Genomic DNA, 14,630 nt, shown 5'->3' with positions numbered 1-14,630 from the left:
TTTTTTTCCCCTTTTTTTCCCCTTTTTTCCCTTTTTTTTCCCCTTTTTTTCCCCTTTTTTTCCCCTTTTTTCCCCTTTTTTCCCCCTTTTTCCCCTTTTTCCCCCTTTTTTCCCCTTTTTTTCCCCTTTTTTCCCCCTTTTTCCCCCCTTTTTCCCCCCTTTTTCCCCCTTTTTCCCCCTTTTTCCCCCCTTTTTCCCCCCTTTTTCCCCTTTTCCCCCCCTTTTTCCCCCCTTTTTCCCCCCTTTTTTTCCCCTTTTTTCCCCTTTTTTCCCCCTTTTTTCCCCCTTTTTTTCCCCCTTTTTTTCCCCTTTTTTTCCCCTTTTTTTCCCCCTTTTTTCCCTTTTTTTCCCTTTTTTCCCCTTTTTTTCCCCTTTTTTTTCCCCTTTTTTCCCCCTTTTTCCCCCCTTTTTTCCCTTTTTTTTTTCCTTTTTTTTCCCTTCTTTTTCCTTTTTTTTTTTTCTTTTTTTTGCTGTAAAGACAAGCACGCATAACTCCTTAATTTATTTCCTCATGTCTATACCAAACGAAAGATGCTGGGGGAGGGAAAAGCCCCTGCCAGGTTATGCTTAGCACGTCAGCATACAGCATCAAAACATCAAAGAGGAGACAAAAATGAGTAGAGGCCACATTCTGCAACCTTGAATCAAGCAAAACTACTGTTCAGGGGTTTTTTTTTTGCCGAGCTGATGGCTGCAGAAAGAGGGAAATTGATTTGCAAGGGCCGGGCAAAGTTTAGTCTCAAAGTCTTTTTTATTTCAGTGGAGCTGTGCCAGTTCTCCCCACTGGAGCACCTGGCACTGCTCTGAGAGAAGAAGAATCTGTGTGCCTGAACATTTATAGTCTGTGAAGAGTTCTTGATGATGAGATGTGCAAGGCTGTGACAGAGGAGAGGTAGGGTTCAAATGCACTTCACTTCGCCGACTCGGCATTGTAATTTCAGGGGTTTCAAAATCACTCATTTATATGGAGCAGTCTTTTGATTCTGTTCACCATATTTGAATATTAAACTAATAAACATCACTTGTTAATTTACTGCTATCTGTCACTTGGTTAAGGGGGAGATGGTTGCATCTTGCCATGTTGTTTGGGTTTTTTTTCTGTTTTATGCTGGCATTTTATCTGCACTGAAAATGTTATGGGTAAAGGAGCATTTTCTCTCTGACTTCCCATTTCACTTCTATAATAACTTTATGAAAATCCCTGCTGGTTTGGGCTCTAAATTTTCTTAAGTGCTCTCAGCCAGGAGTTTGAGGATGGTGTGATAAAGTTCTTCTGACTCTCAGCTTTGCAAATGTCTAGCATGAATCAGTTGCATTTTTTAGAGTGAATTTTATTTGGAAATGCCTTGTCTAGCCATTATATGTCATATATCTAGCCCTGAGTGGGATCTTTTGGTTTTAGAGCAAATTATCCCCTTTTTATGGCAGTGACAGCTGCTTAAAAAAGTCCCAACCTGCATTGTAAACTCTTCTAGGGCTTTAATCAAAATCTTACTAAAATCAAATTAAGCCTTACAGATGGCTCCAGTGGGCACTGGCTCAGGCTGCACTGCAGATATGGAGCTGTTGCAATTATAGTAAAAAATTCAAAATGAGAAGTTTAAATTCTTAGTTTGTCTAAATTGTTGCAGCTTAATGAAGGGTTGAGCATATGCACCAACTCAGTGTTTCACTCCACCTTTTTTTATAGCTAAAATGTCACACTTAAAAGCACAGTTAGTGTCAAGTCCCATGGTCCTCGTCCAGGAGTAAACCCCTGTTGTTGCATTGGAAAATTTAAATGACAAGATCACCCAGAGCTGAATTTAGAAAGCTTGTACTTAATATCAAGAATAAGTTCTGGCTTTATTCTCTTTCATTCCATTTTTTCATGAGAAAAATCTGGATGTCTCCTGGGAGGCTGTCAGTGTGGTGTTAAGAAACTCCTGAAGAGCCGAGAGAATGATTTGAACTCCAGAAGATTAAAATGTTTTTTATTTTTTTGCATTTCAAATAGAGCTTCTACCCTTTAGAAAGCTCCTTTCTGAATGCAGCTGGTAGGTTTCCCTGTGTCTGTTTGAAGACTGCATCTGCAAGTTGGAAACTTGACCTTAGGAAGTCAGGAAACAAACCGGAGAAGATGCTGCTCACTTCTGTGAGCTTAGAGGTAATGTGGGGCTGGAGAATAAAATTCACACCTTTTTGCAGGATAGTGCCACTTGGGTGACTGGGTAGGGTGTGGGATGTGATTGTGCCCAGCTTGCTTGTCCTTTTCCTGCCTGTTTCTGAAGGGAGCTGCACTACTGCTGAGGGGCAGGCACGGCTGGCGGTGGGTGTCCCAGGTCCCTTTGGTTCTTGTCCTCCTGGGTGCTGGGCTCCCTGCTCTGCAGGACACTTAGGGGCAGTGGATTGACTTGGGAGGTGTGTTCTCAGGTCTGTCCAGTGTCAAGCTCCTTCCAACCAAGAGCACTTCTTGGGACAATGCCCCTCTCCCTGCTCTCAAGCATAAATCTTCACCCTTCAGAATGCCTCATTGCTAGTGAAATGGCAGCCTGAAGTGTTGCCACAATTCAAATCATAAAGAGCTGTTATAGAAGCTGGCTGGTTGGAACCAAAGCCCTTGCATCCATATTTTCTCCTGGAAGTTGTCACCTCCTGTAGTTTGTACCATTTTACTTAATTGTATGGGCTATAGCATTACTGACCCGGAGCTCCATGGGAATCCTTCCATTAACTTTCCAAACCCTCTGAGCACTGTGCTGCTACTTTGATTAATTAATCTTTTGTTCCCAGATTTGTCAAGTTCAGCTGTTTTTTTCTTTTTTTTTTTTCCTTTTTTCTTTTTTTTTTCTAGAGATCATGCTCTATAAGCACTTCTCAGCAGTTCTTTTGCTATGTATGTAAAATCTCCACTGTAAGTAGCACTGTGGCTTTGACCACTCTAAATATTTTCTAAGTGAACTCAAAGGTATCAGAATCCACACATTTCCAGAGCAGGAAGCCCAAAATGCTCATGCTCTGCCTGTATCATCATTCAACTCATTTGATTTGTTTTGTTAGTTTTTTAAGTTTCTAGTTTTCCTGGAAACCCAGCAGCCAATTACTTTGTCAAGACAGATGGTGATGATCTATGGTGCCTATGAAAGTTTTGCACATCATATTTCTTGACATGAAATATGGACTATTCCTGTTGGTGTAGCAATACTTCAGCCAGTATCTTTTTGTTGGTTGTGTCAGGGAGTAAGGACTGAATCATTCTAAATTCTTCCATTCAAGTAAAGCAAAAGGATATTCAGCAAATGGGCTGGAAACATCAGTTTCCTGTGTGGGGTTTTGGTGGGGTTTTTTTTGGCAGCTTTAGCTGAGAAACGTTAAAAAGTTTTTGCCTCATTAAGGATTAATATATGCTTCTAATAAATTACAGAAAATACTCTGTGATCTTAATTACCCAGGACTAGTTAGAAGGTGTTGTCAGTCCAGTTTGTGTAAGACTCATTAGGCAAAAATCATTCATGGTATTCTCAGAGGTGGTGGGCCCAGAACCTGGGGTGCAGCCCTGCTAGGCCAGGCTTGTGCTGCTGGTTTTATTACAAAGAAAGTAGGTGTGAAATCAGACTTTATTCCCTTTGCATTTCAGTGTAGAAAGCAGAAGAGCAGCTCACTGGGTGTCCAGATGCAGAGAGTGCATATTGGTGTCTGTATGGCTTGAATTTATGGTCAGTGGCTTCACTGGAGCCAGGAGGTTGATCAAGGGTGACAAAGCAAGTACAATCTCATTCTCTACTTGAGTCAAAACAAAGATGTGATGTTCTTCTTGCTCCTTGGTGATAATGGAAAGGGGAGATAATTTGAGCAGATGCCTTCAAACCAGATCCTGTTGCTATGGGTACAAGTTGTGGTACAGAGAAACCTATTACTCCAGTATTTAAGATGTGACATTCCATGGAGCTCTGTCCCTCCATGGAAAGCAGAAGCTTATTTTAAGGGGAGTTCAAAATGAATAAAGAGTTTCTGCACATGGGTCAGGTTCCTGGCATGCAGGTAGATGACCCAAGGGCTTGGTGTTGGTCTCCAAGGCTTTCCTTGGGGCTGGCAGATGTCAGACACCTCCTGACATTGGTGACCTCTTGGGTTGGGTAGGTTCCTCAAGCCCAAGAGAGAAAGTGTCCCTTTGTAGCATGGCACCTACTTGCAGGGAAGGCAAAAATTCTCAGGTCTTTTGGACCTTCTGGAAATGCTTTCCACAACTCTTGAAGTAATGAGAAGAAAGAGGTGATGGCCAGGAGGAAGCAACCAGAGAAGAAAGGCAGTAGTGAAGAGGTAAGGCCACCTGTGCCTGTATAAACAACACCTTGGGCTGTATGTGCATCATGTGTGTGTGCTGGTCCTTTTTAGGCACGGACTAAGAGAAAAGTAGGAGTTTGTACCAAGCTTCCTGACTGTGCCTTTCCCATCTCTGCACCCTTGTGTGTGCTCTAAACCTGGCTGAGCTGCCAGCTCTGCCTCCCCTCTGGGCTGGGCTGGGTTGTTGCTGTGCTGCCTCTTTGCAGATAAATGCTGAGAGCCCAGCAAGCTGCTTGCTAAACAGGCAGATTTGTTCTTCAGGGTTGTTAGTCTGGCACCTTTTCTGCACACTGAATTCACACAACACAGCATTTCAAAACCAGGGAAACAGATTCTGGTGCCTAACAGCAGATCCTGCTCTCTGCATAAACAAACTTCCCATCTTCTGTTCCACTGATTTCCCTGGCTTAACACTGGGGCTTTGCAGTGCCATGGGCAGATTTTAGCAGCCCCAATCTCAGTCCCAGGAGATGAGCAGTGATGTTGGTTTATGGAGTGGCAAATGCCCCATGCCCAAAGGTGTCAATGGGTTGGGTAGTGCCAGGACTGGTGGTTGGGGTTTCATGGAAGCTGATGGGAGTTACTTCTGGGAATTATTTTGCCTCTCCCTGGTGTGTGCTTCCCACTTGGTTCATAGCCCATCTCCCAAAGCCATGTGTAGCAGCTGGGTTCCCATCCCCAGCCAGCTCTGAGGACCCTACCACTAAGGGCACTTCTTTTATGTTTTCATGGGATGTTCCTGAAGTTTTGGTGGCTGCTCTCTCAGCTGAGACAATAAAAACTCCATCTAGTTTCTGCTCCCTCCCCAATGTTATATTCTTTTCTCTTTATGGAGGCCCATTACTTTTATTAACTCTCTCAGAACACATTATTGGCTCCCTGGCAGAGAGATTTGATATGGCAGAACAAACCTGCTGGAAGAGCAGTGCCTTTCCCACTGTGAATACCAATGACCAATTTAATGGACGGGTCCTTCATCAGCATTTCCTAATGTCTGGAAAAAGAAAATGAAGTCATCCAGATGCTTCTTGGTCTTGCAGGAACCATAGGGAGCAGGGAATGATGAAAAAACCCTCAACTTACAGCAGGCAGATGATAAAGCTCAGCAAGTTTCAGAGCTTTAGGAGGCATCTGACTGAGCTGCCTGTGGCTCTTGCTGCCAGGAGGTTTGTGTTTTCTCTGCCCCATGAGTAAAGTGAGTACAGAGAGGCTGTAAAACCCCTGGTCCCCTGCCAATCCCCAGTTCTCACTGGGAATCTTCCTGCTGCCTTCACTGTAGCTTGAAGTGGTACAGTCCCAAGACAAGTGGGAACACACATGGGATGGGCGAGACCTTCCAGGGACTGGTTATCAGAAATCTGTAGGTTCCTGCTCATGACTGTCAAAAAGGGAAGCTCCTTGGCTGGGCAGCAAGTTGTCCCAGCAGGAGAAGAAGAAGAAAAAGAAGAAGAAAAAGAAGAAGAAAAAGAAGAAGAAAAAGAAGAAGAAAAAGAAGAAATTACTCTGTCAAAGAAGCAGCAGTGCATGGGAGGGATGATGCTTCAGACAGGTGAGTGCAAAGGGCTTCCCATGGCCACAGGATGTGTCACTGATCTGTGTGGGGTGATGAATTTAGACCCACATCCCCAAACCTCTCTTATCCCAACCTGGTGCATGTCCAAGGAGAGCTCATTGGGATGGTGATGGCTGAGCTGGGAATGCCTTTGTGCCTGCCAGCTGCTGAGCTCAGATTAATCCACGCTCTGTGGTTTTGGGTGTCCCAGGCTGGGGTTGGACCCCACTGCAGGGATCACACCAACAACTTTCTTTCCTCTTGTTGTCATGTGTAAAGGATCTCCCTAGAAACTAGCCTCTCTTTTCCTGAACAATGGAAATGCAAATTAACAATGTCAGCTCAGTACCCAAAAATAAGATTTCAAAACCATTTAGAGTTTCATAATGTTTTGGTGACAACTTGAAGGCTTGCAGTGATGAGAGACAGGCAGAGCTCATGCTCAGATCTGAGCTCCAATCAATGCTTTATCCCAAAACTTTATAATGTGTGTGTTATTTGTAGTGCTTTTTGACTTCAAAGAGGTTGAAAAACCTTAAAGCAACTTCCCAAAAGTTTTCTTTTCTCGCTGCCATTCTGCTGAGGAGGAAATGGAGATGTGCCTGAGTCTGGCTGGGGACTGGAGCTGCACCAGCACAAAACTGCTCAGGAATTGCTTGAAGTATTTCAATACGTGACAATTGCAGATCTCTTCAAAACAATCTGAACTTTTCTGTTCTGACTTCTGGTTTTCTTTAGAACTTTGGGCAGGCCAGCAAGGAGAGGAGGAGACTTCAGTTTCCTTTCCTCTGGCTTTTGAAGTTACTGGGTGAAAAAGCTGCAAAGTAGAACACAAACTTTTTCCTACCTTGGAGGGGGAGGTGGAAGCCAAGCAGATTCTGAAAATCAAACTGTAAAAAAAAAAAGAAAAGAAAGACACCCACCTCTTGGTGCTGGGTGGTTGTGCAAAGGGCTTGGCCAGAGGAGCTGGGGGACCCCCCAGTCCCCTCCAGTCCTCTCCAGTCTCCCCAGTGCTGCAGCAACCAAGCACTGGGGGTGCTGTGCCAGGCAGAGCCTCCCCCCCAGCACTGCTTTGGGCAAACATTTCTTCAAGCATGCAGAAACAGCCAGGCACTTGTGTAGTATTTTGGGGGCTGACTCTCCTGGGTGTTTCTGAGCCTTTTCTTTCTTGGCAGAAACCCTGAAGGATTTTTCCTGATTTTCTGTACACAAGCAGTGAGCAAAGCACCGTGTTCTGAAACAGCTCACTCATCAGGAACAAATACCCTGGTAGGGTAAATACCACCCAGCATTACACTGTCACTCTGGACCAAGAAGAATGTGATGGACCAAGTGATTCATCCATCAAAATAAGTTTGCAGAAAATCACACTACTCGAAGATTCCTCTTTTTTATTAAAGGTAAAATGTCACTCTTACTGTTCAGTACCTCTTGGCAGAGCAGAGAAACTGCATCTTGCAGGTTTTTCGTGCTCAGTTCAAAAGAATAGAACTGCAAGAAGGAATTTTTATCCCAGTGCTAGGCAAAGTTTTTTGGGTATTGTTTATGTAGGGTTTTTCTTTCCCTTTAATTTTAACTGCTGAATAAAACAGGAGGGGTGGCTGTTAATAGGACAGTATAAGGCATTTATTCACCCAGGATGGATGCCAACCCTCTCCCTGAACTCCTGGGTCTCCCATGACCCAGGCTGGTGCTGAGTGTTCTTTTGGGGTTCTTAAAAGAAAAAAAGAAAAAGAACAAAGCAATAATGTCAGGTGAACATGCCTTGGTTCAGTAATGCCTTAGGTAATGGAGTACAGCGAGACCCAGACATTTTAAAAAATAACAAATCTTTTCCAAACACATTCTGGCTTCTTCCATGGGTGCTGGCCCATCAGTGCTCGGGTTCTGCATCCATGCAGGTCTCCCAGGGGTTCTGGGGGAAGCGAGGCAGCGCGATGAGGAGGAGCCCGATGCCGAAGATGAAGAGGAGGACGAAGGAGGAGCAGGCACAGGCGAAGGACCAGGAGTAGCTGTACTCAATCCAGACTGTCTCCTCACTGTCAATCATCCTCTTCACGGATTGTCTCATGACTTCAACAGAGATAATGATGCAGAGACCTGAAGGGAGACAGGAGCAGTGAGCTGAATCACCAGCTGTCAGGTTTTCATCCTGAATTAACCCTCACCTGCCTTTGGGTGAAGAGGAGCTGCAGTGAGATGCACAGGTGAGGCAGTGGCTTCAGGGCTTGAAGGAACCAATGCATGGAGCTCTGCTCCAACCCAGACTTCTAAGTCACCCAGTGACTTGTTGAGAGTGATTCCTGAAGGCTTAGGTGGGAAAACTCCAAGTGGTGGAGGAATAATTACATTCCCTGGGGAGCTTTTCCAAACGTTGTGCAAGATTCCTACTGAGGTGACAATTTCCATCTGCCTTTCAGGCATTGTGGCCTGGCAGATATTACCAGCTTGTGTAAAAATGCAGTCTGCATGGTTCTGGGAGACAGCTCAATATGATATGGATCAGGTCTGTCTTTGATTTGAGTCTTAATAAACTGAATGTATCAGAAATGCCCCTTTTTAAAAATACAGGCAAGCTGCTGAGTGAAAACACCAGTTTCAGGGTGAATGAAGTAGGAGACCCTCCCAGGATCTCAGAGTTTCTCTGGGCTATATGGAAATATGTGAGCACCAACTCTCCTACCTGCAAAGGTGTAGAACATGGAAGCAGGCTTCAGCAAATAATCCCTCTTCTTCCCAAAGGATAAGAGGACGCAGATTGTTCCGATGATGGCAAAGCCAATGCTGAAGATGGCAATGGCTGCAGCTGAAATGCTGTATTCTGCCAAAGCAAAACAAACACCAAAACATTTGCAAAGATCTGCACCTTTTGAGCTTGTTCCCATCAGCTGTGGGGACTGGGAAAAAGAGAAATACTTGAGAAATATGTATCCTCCTGCTGGTGTGGAGAGGTGGCTGGGGTGAGCTGAGTATTTCCCTCCCTGAAAAGCAGAGGGAAGTGTTGGCCATGTGGCTTTGGAATGCAAAGGGTATAAAAGCAGAGCAGGAGGGGAAAGCACTTTCTGGACACTCACTGCAGGAGCAAGTGGCACCTGTGCTGGCCTGATGAAGCTCTGGGCTGGAGTCATTTTAGCCTTGCTGCATAGAAGTTATTCTCAAAGCCTTACCAGGCTCCATGCTCACATTTCTTCCATCACTCCCTGCTTTGCTCTCCGAGTAAATAAACAGCTCTAGGCAGTTTTTATTCCAGGTCTGTGGTGCAGAGACCCAACAAAGCCCTGGTGTGTGGTGCCCATGTCCTAGGGATGCAGAGATGCTCCATGGGGCAAAGCAGGCAGCAGGCCAGAGGTAAAGTGTTTGCATGGCACCTTTTTTTTTTTATTTTTATTTGTTTATTTAAATTATTTAATTAAAAAAAAAATTATTTTAAACAACGATTTCCAGCTCTGTGAAATCCCAGCTTCTTCAGGGCAGAGGATGAAACCATCTATAAAATGTCCTGGGTTTTGCTAAGCCATGTGCTGGACACTTCCCCCAGCTGAAGCCCATTTCAGTGCCTGGATGGGGGGGAAGAATGGCTAATTGGCTAATTCAGGCCTTCATTTACATCCTGCCTTCGTTTTTCAGATTAGTTGAATATTTAACACGTGTAGCCATGCATGAACATCACAGTGCCTGATGATATTTGCCTTCCAAGGCATTTAAAAAAAATATCTCCCAGGCAAAATCATGAAGAATTTTTTTTTTGCCTGTTACTAATTGGCTGCCATCAAATCCTTGCTATTGCTGTGACAGGGAACAGCAGATCACTCTTTGTTCTCATCGCTCCTCATCCCACTGTTTTATTGTCATTTCCTTCATGTTTCTCTTTCCCATGTGCTGGAACTGCCTGGAAGGGGTTGTTTCAATGGAAAACACTTTGCTGTGGCTCAAGCTTTTTCTTATACATCAAAGAAAAGGAAGCCAGCTGAGTTTTTGACTAAGCATTGGGTACATTTTTCAGATCAGATGGGTGGCTCTGATAGTAAATACAAGAGCAGAAGCAGAGAGCTCAGGTGTATGTTCTTCTATCCATTTAAAATTCCCTTAGGGATTTTTTTCCAGAAAACCTGGAACCACTGTTATAATTTCCACTGGAAGAAAAGCAGATTCTCAGTACATTTAATGTAATCATCAGCTCATTTACTCCAGAATAAAATATGTCATATGGCAAACTAGGAAGGAGTTTGTCTTTAATGAGAGGGTGAGAGAGAGAGCAGCATCCTAGATGAGGGCTAAAAACATTGGGCTTGATCAGGGATTTATTAGGAATATGCAGTTTGTCTGCAAAAGGCTGTTTTCCAAATGCAGGCTCTGTAAGCACTGACTGTGTCTTTGTAGGATCCTGGTTCCTTCCTTCAATTAATCCCTCTGCTTTCACATGTCTTTCATATAAAATCAATGCCAAGCATCAAATTCCTGATGCATTGTAAAGTGATTTCAGTGCTGAGAAGGCTTTTTGCAGTTTTTGTGTGCATTGACATTGTTATATATTTTTTGGGGCAACTTGGAGCAAAATCCCACTTCTGAGTGTGATCATAAATAACAATTATTCTCCCCAGAAAGCTGAGATTTGACCCTTTCTGGCAATTTTTTTAATGTTTTTCCCAGCTGATGGTATCTGAACTGAGATCAAACCCTCATTCTGGGGACCCCTGTACCTTAGATCTTGTGTGCACCTCAGTTAGGAAAATATTTTTGAGGCTTGTTCTTACCTCTCTGGGTGGTCACCTCAAATATCTCTGAGCTCTGGCCTGGTGTGAAGTGCTTGAAATAGGAGCAGTTGTGTTCTGAAAGAGAAAAACAAAGTTTGTGTGCTTGGAAACCTCTGAGACAATATGGTAAAAAATGATTTGATTTTTATTGATGTAGCAAATCTGGTTTTAAGGTTCCCTACCCTGGGTAGCACGGAGTTGGACCTGGAGCAGATGTGTGCCAGGCCACTGCCATGGGCAAGACTGAAGCCCCCTCTGATGCTTTCTGCAGGATGCTCCCCCTGAGAGCTTTTCACACTGATTGTTCATCTGCTTTTGGCCATCACTGTTCCTGCTGCTCCATTTGCTCTGTTTGCTGGTGATGGGACCATCAGCCCAACACCCCCTGCCCAAAGCCCAAGGTGAAGCCATCCCTGAGCCCTGGGGGACACAGCACAGCTTTGTGGCTGCTGCAGGAGAACCAAACCAGCCCATCCATGAAGGCTCAAAAAAACCCCTTATTTTAGAGATGGATTTATCTGCAGGAGCAGGAGCTGCCTCTGTAAGCTGCCTGGCTTACAGCAAAGCTCTGCCAGTGGGGTTACCACAGAAGTGGGGTAGCTGTAGGAGAAGTGGCTTTGAAAAGGCATTTATTGTGGGAGAATGTAACTCAATTGGGGTTTTTTTATTTTGGTGAAATTATGGATTGTTTTCAGTTTGTATCTGTTTTGGTGTTCTGCTGAGCTGGAAATGAGTGTTTCAGGCTCTCTGTTATTCAAGAGAACTGAAGTACTTCAGTGCCTCTCTGGTGCTATCATGAATAAGAGAAGAGCCCATTTGTGTCACACCACATTTACATAATGGATAGGATTGAAAATGGGTTTTATAATGGATGAAAACTGTCTGGCAATCTTTTGTTTCTCTCCACCCTTAATTGCATTATCTCTGCCAGGAGGTCACCTCAGCCTTCTGATGGGAGCAATCTGGGGTCATTGAGCTTCACTGAACTTCAGGGCTGTAAGGTGTGGTTTATCAGTGTGTCCTCCCCCTTCCAGGCCATCACCCATCCAGCATTCCTGGTCCCTTCCCTTCAGATCCACCCATCCTGATGCTCACTGTCCCAGAGCGGCTCCTGCAGCCATGGGACACACATGGATCCCAGTTCCATGGAGCTCTGGTTGAACCTTGGGGGTCTGCAACGTGGAGAACTCATGGTGTAAGGAAGGGCAGAAAGGCCATGAGAGGTTTGGGCAGTGCAGAGGTTCAGGTGGCAGCTGCCACCCAGGAGCATTGGAGTGATGGGCTGGAAAGGGGCATTTGGACATGAGGTGGACTCTACCATGATTAGAAAAACTTGGATTTTAATGTGAGGTTTCCACTCAGGTTAAGTTTGGGAGGCAGAAGCTGGTGTGATTGGAGGAGGTGTTAAGGTCAGGGCTGAGTGGTAGGAGAGGACCAGACCCTGACCTGGCCAGGAAGCCAGAGAAAGGCCTCTGACACAGAGTTTTGGAGATGGTAACTCCAAATAGTGTAATTTCACACCAGGAGTTCACCCTGTAGGACAACACCTACACCAGGGTTACTGGCAGTGCAGGCAAACTTGGTAGAAACCTTCCCTGGTGCCTCCTGACCCCAATTAGACACATCTCAGCATCCATCTGAATTTGCCTGCTTTTACTACCCATCTCCCTGAGCCTTTTATGTCTCACAGCAGGACATCCAACCCTTTCCAATTTGTCAGAGTCCTCAGAAGAAGTCTGTAAAATTGTCAAGCTCTGCCTGAAGCCCAGCCCAGCTCTGTGGCCCGCCAGCCAAAGCCTCCTCCCCAGCTCACAGTCTGCTGAGCTCAGAACCTCATAAATAACATTAATCCTGCCATCCATTTCCTCTGCAGGGAGTGACTGGTAAATGGTTATTAATGCAGTGATAAATTCTTACATTTCTTTTCCAGCCCTGGCAGTAATGTCTGGTTACAGCTCATGATTTTCAGGAAACCCTGATGCCTGCATCTGCTCTTTTACTCCACATTTCTTCATTCAACCTTTTTGGGGCTGCTGCAGATTTCCCAGCCCTGGTGGTTCCCTGCTGACAGCTCTTCCCAGAAGTGTGAAATCCATCTCACACCACCCCTGTGGACCCAGCAGCATTTAGCAACCCAGATCCATAGGGGGCTTCTCCCCCCCATCCACCTCACCCCAGGTTCCCAGTAAAACCAGGATTAAAATATTTACATTAGATCTGAGGTGTTGTGACCTCAGCTGCTGGTTACAAAGCAGGGTGTCATTCAAACCCCTAAAACACCTTTTAAAATTGGAAAAGCACCCCTGGGGGAGGAGGAGGAGGAGCAGACAGCTCAGCCCCTCCAGCATCACCAGGCTGCTGGCTGTGCACGGCAGAATGGGAGTCAGTGCCCTGCAAGCACATGCTGATGTCTGTCAAAGGCTGTGGCTGCTGCCCTGCCTGCCAAGCTGCTTTTTTTTAAATTTTATTTTTAAATTTTAAATATGAGCTTTACATTCACCCCTCAGCCATGCAATATTGGTGTTTAACCACCACTTTCTCTTGTTTTTCCTTTCCTGGGAGTTTCCCTCCGCGTGGGGTGGGGGATGTGCCCGCTGAGCACCCTCCTGGGTGACATTAAGCATGTGGGTGACACACTCCCAAATTTGGTGTGAGGCAGATCCAAATGCCAGGGCTGAGTTCCCTTCCTCAGAACATGTAATTTGGCTACAGAGATAAAGAACTGCAGCAATACAGGGAATTGTATAGAGTGAGGCCAGGTAGTAAGGAAGTTTTTTGAGTTTATGAGTTAACATATATATTTCATTTCAAGCAGTGAGCCTGACATGAAGGCAATCCTGTTATTTCTGTTCTGGAAAATATCCAGGACCCTATGAGCCTTCTAAGTCAGCAGCAGAGCTCAGCCAGGGAGGCAGGCAGTGTGGAAGTCAGTGCTGCTGACTTTGCAGTCAGCAAAATCCTAATGAGCTCCTTTTACCACCAGGATCCATCAAAGCCACTGTGCCCACTCCCCTCCTGCCCTCCCTGTGGAAGGAGCTGGGATGGAGATGTGCATGGGCCCAGGCTGAGGGGTTAGGAGGCTCAGGAGGTTGTTGAGAAATTGGTTCAAAGTCACTTTAGGACTTTTTTGTGAGTTTTTTGAGAATTGGCAGAGCCTACTGCAGGCTCCTTGCCCTGAGGGATGGTTGGTGTTGACTGGAGACAACCTAATGCCCACCCTGAACAGCCTGGATCTGGAAATCCTACAGACCCAGCTATGTCCAACCATAAATCCTCTTTCTTTCCTGAGTGCACCCCTGGCTGATGTCAGCAAAACTGTTTCCATCCTGATTTCTTTCTGGGATTTCCCCCTTGTCCCATCCTTCTCCCCTTCTCCCTGGTGCTGAGAAGCCTCAAATATGGTCACAAACAGAGGCAACACTGCAGACCCTTGCAGATGGAAGGATAGAAACCAGGTGTGTTTGCAGCCCCACACCAAAGCAACCCCACACCAAATTCCCCTCCGTGGGCACCAGAACCCTATTTTCCTCCCAGGCAAACTTAACCTGTTTATTTTCCCCCCGTGCTCACCTACCTCCTGGCAGGCTGATGGGCCCGCAGCTCTTCTCTTTGGGACCTTCCCCCTCCATGAAAATCCGCTTTGTACAGAGCCTCCAGAGCCCGAAGTGAGCGGCCTCGCAGGTGGCATTGTGCTTCTCCACCCTGGGGCTGAGCACAGCCCAGTGATCCGTCACCACGGCCGCGAAAAGCAGCGAGACCCCCACCAGGATGATGCTGAACGTCAGCCGGACCTTCAGGGCTTTGTTCCCCTCCATCCCGGCGCTGGCTGATCCCCTACAAGGCTTCCCAAGTCCCGGCTAATGGGAACGTCGGGAAATAGCGGTCCGGGGAGCTGGATCCACGTTCGGGAGGGAGCAGCCCGTCGCGGTTCGGCTTTTCTGCCCCGTCCCCACGGGTTTGTTTTGGATTCCCCCGGGCTGGCGCTGGCTCCGAGTGGCTGC

General features: G+C 45.9%; 1 protein-coding gene across 1 annotated transcript; it reads right to left on the bottom strand.

Moving 5' to 3' along the window:
- Positions 1 to 7,251: 7,251 nt before the first annotated feature.
- CACNG1 (calcium voltage-gated channel auxiliary subunit gamma 1) lies at positions 7,252 to 14,630 on the bottom strand. The gene is made up of 4 exons (XM_030461905.1): positions 14,204 to 14,630; positions 10,630 to 10,704; positions 8,559 to 8,696; positions 7,252 to 7,975 (listed from the first exon to the last, which is right to left on the bottom strand). The coding sequence occupies exons 1-4, from the start codon at positions 14,442 to 14,444 to the stop codon at positions 7,749 to 7,751; spliced, it is 681 nt and encodes a 226-aa protein (XP_030317765.1). The 5' UTR covers positions 14,445 to 14,630; the 3' UTR covers positions 7,252 to 7,748.

The sequence above is a fragment of the Calypte anna genome, chromosome 18, assembly GCF_003957555.1.
Source record: "Calypte anna isolate BGI_N300 chromosome 18, bCalAnn1_v1.p, whole genome shotgun sequence".
Lineage (NCBI taxonomy): Eukaryota > Metazoa > Chordata > Aves > Apodiformes > Trochilidae > Calypte > Calypte anna.
Note: the sequence above shows the minus strand (reverse complement) of the source record. Positions and strands in the feature narration are given on the sequence as shown.

Coding starts and splice junctions, on each gene's coding strand:
- CACNG1 (XM_030461905.1), bottom strand. CDS start 14,444: ATGGAGGGGAACAAAGCCCTGAAGGTCCGGCTGACGTTCAGCATCATC. Junction 8,697..10,629: donor TGAGGTGACCACCCAGAGAG/GTAAGAACAAGC, acceptor TTGCTTTGGCAG/AATACAGCATTTCAGCTGCA. Junction 7,976..8,558: donor CATGTTCTACACCTTTGCAG/GTAGGAGAGTTG, acceptor GTCTCCCTTCAG/GTCTCTGCATCATTATCTCT.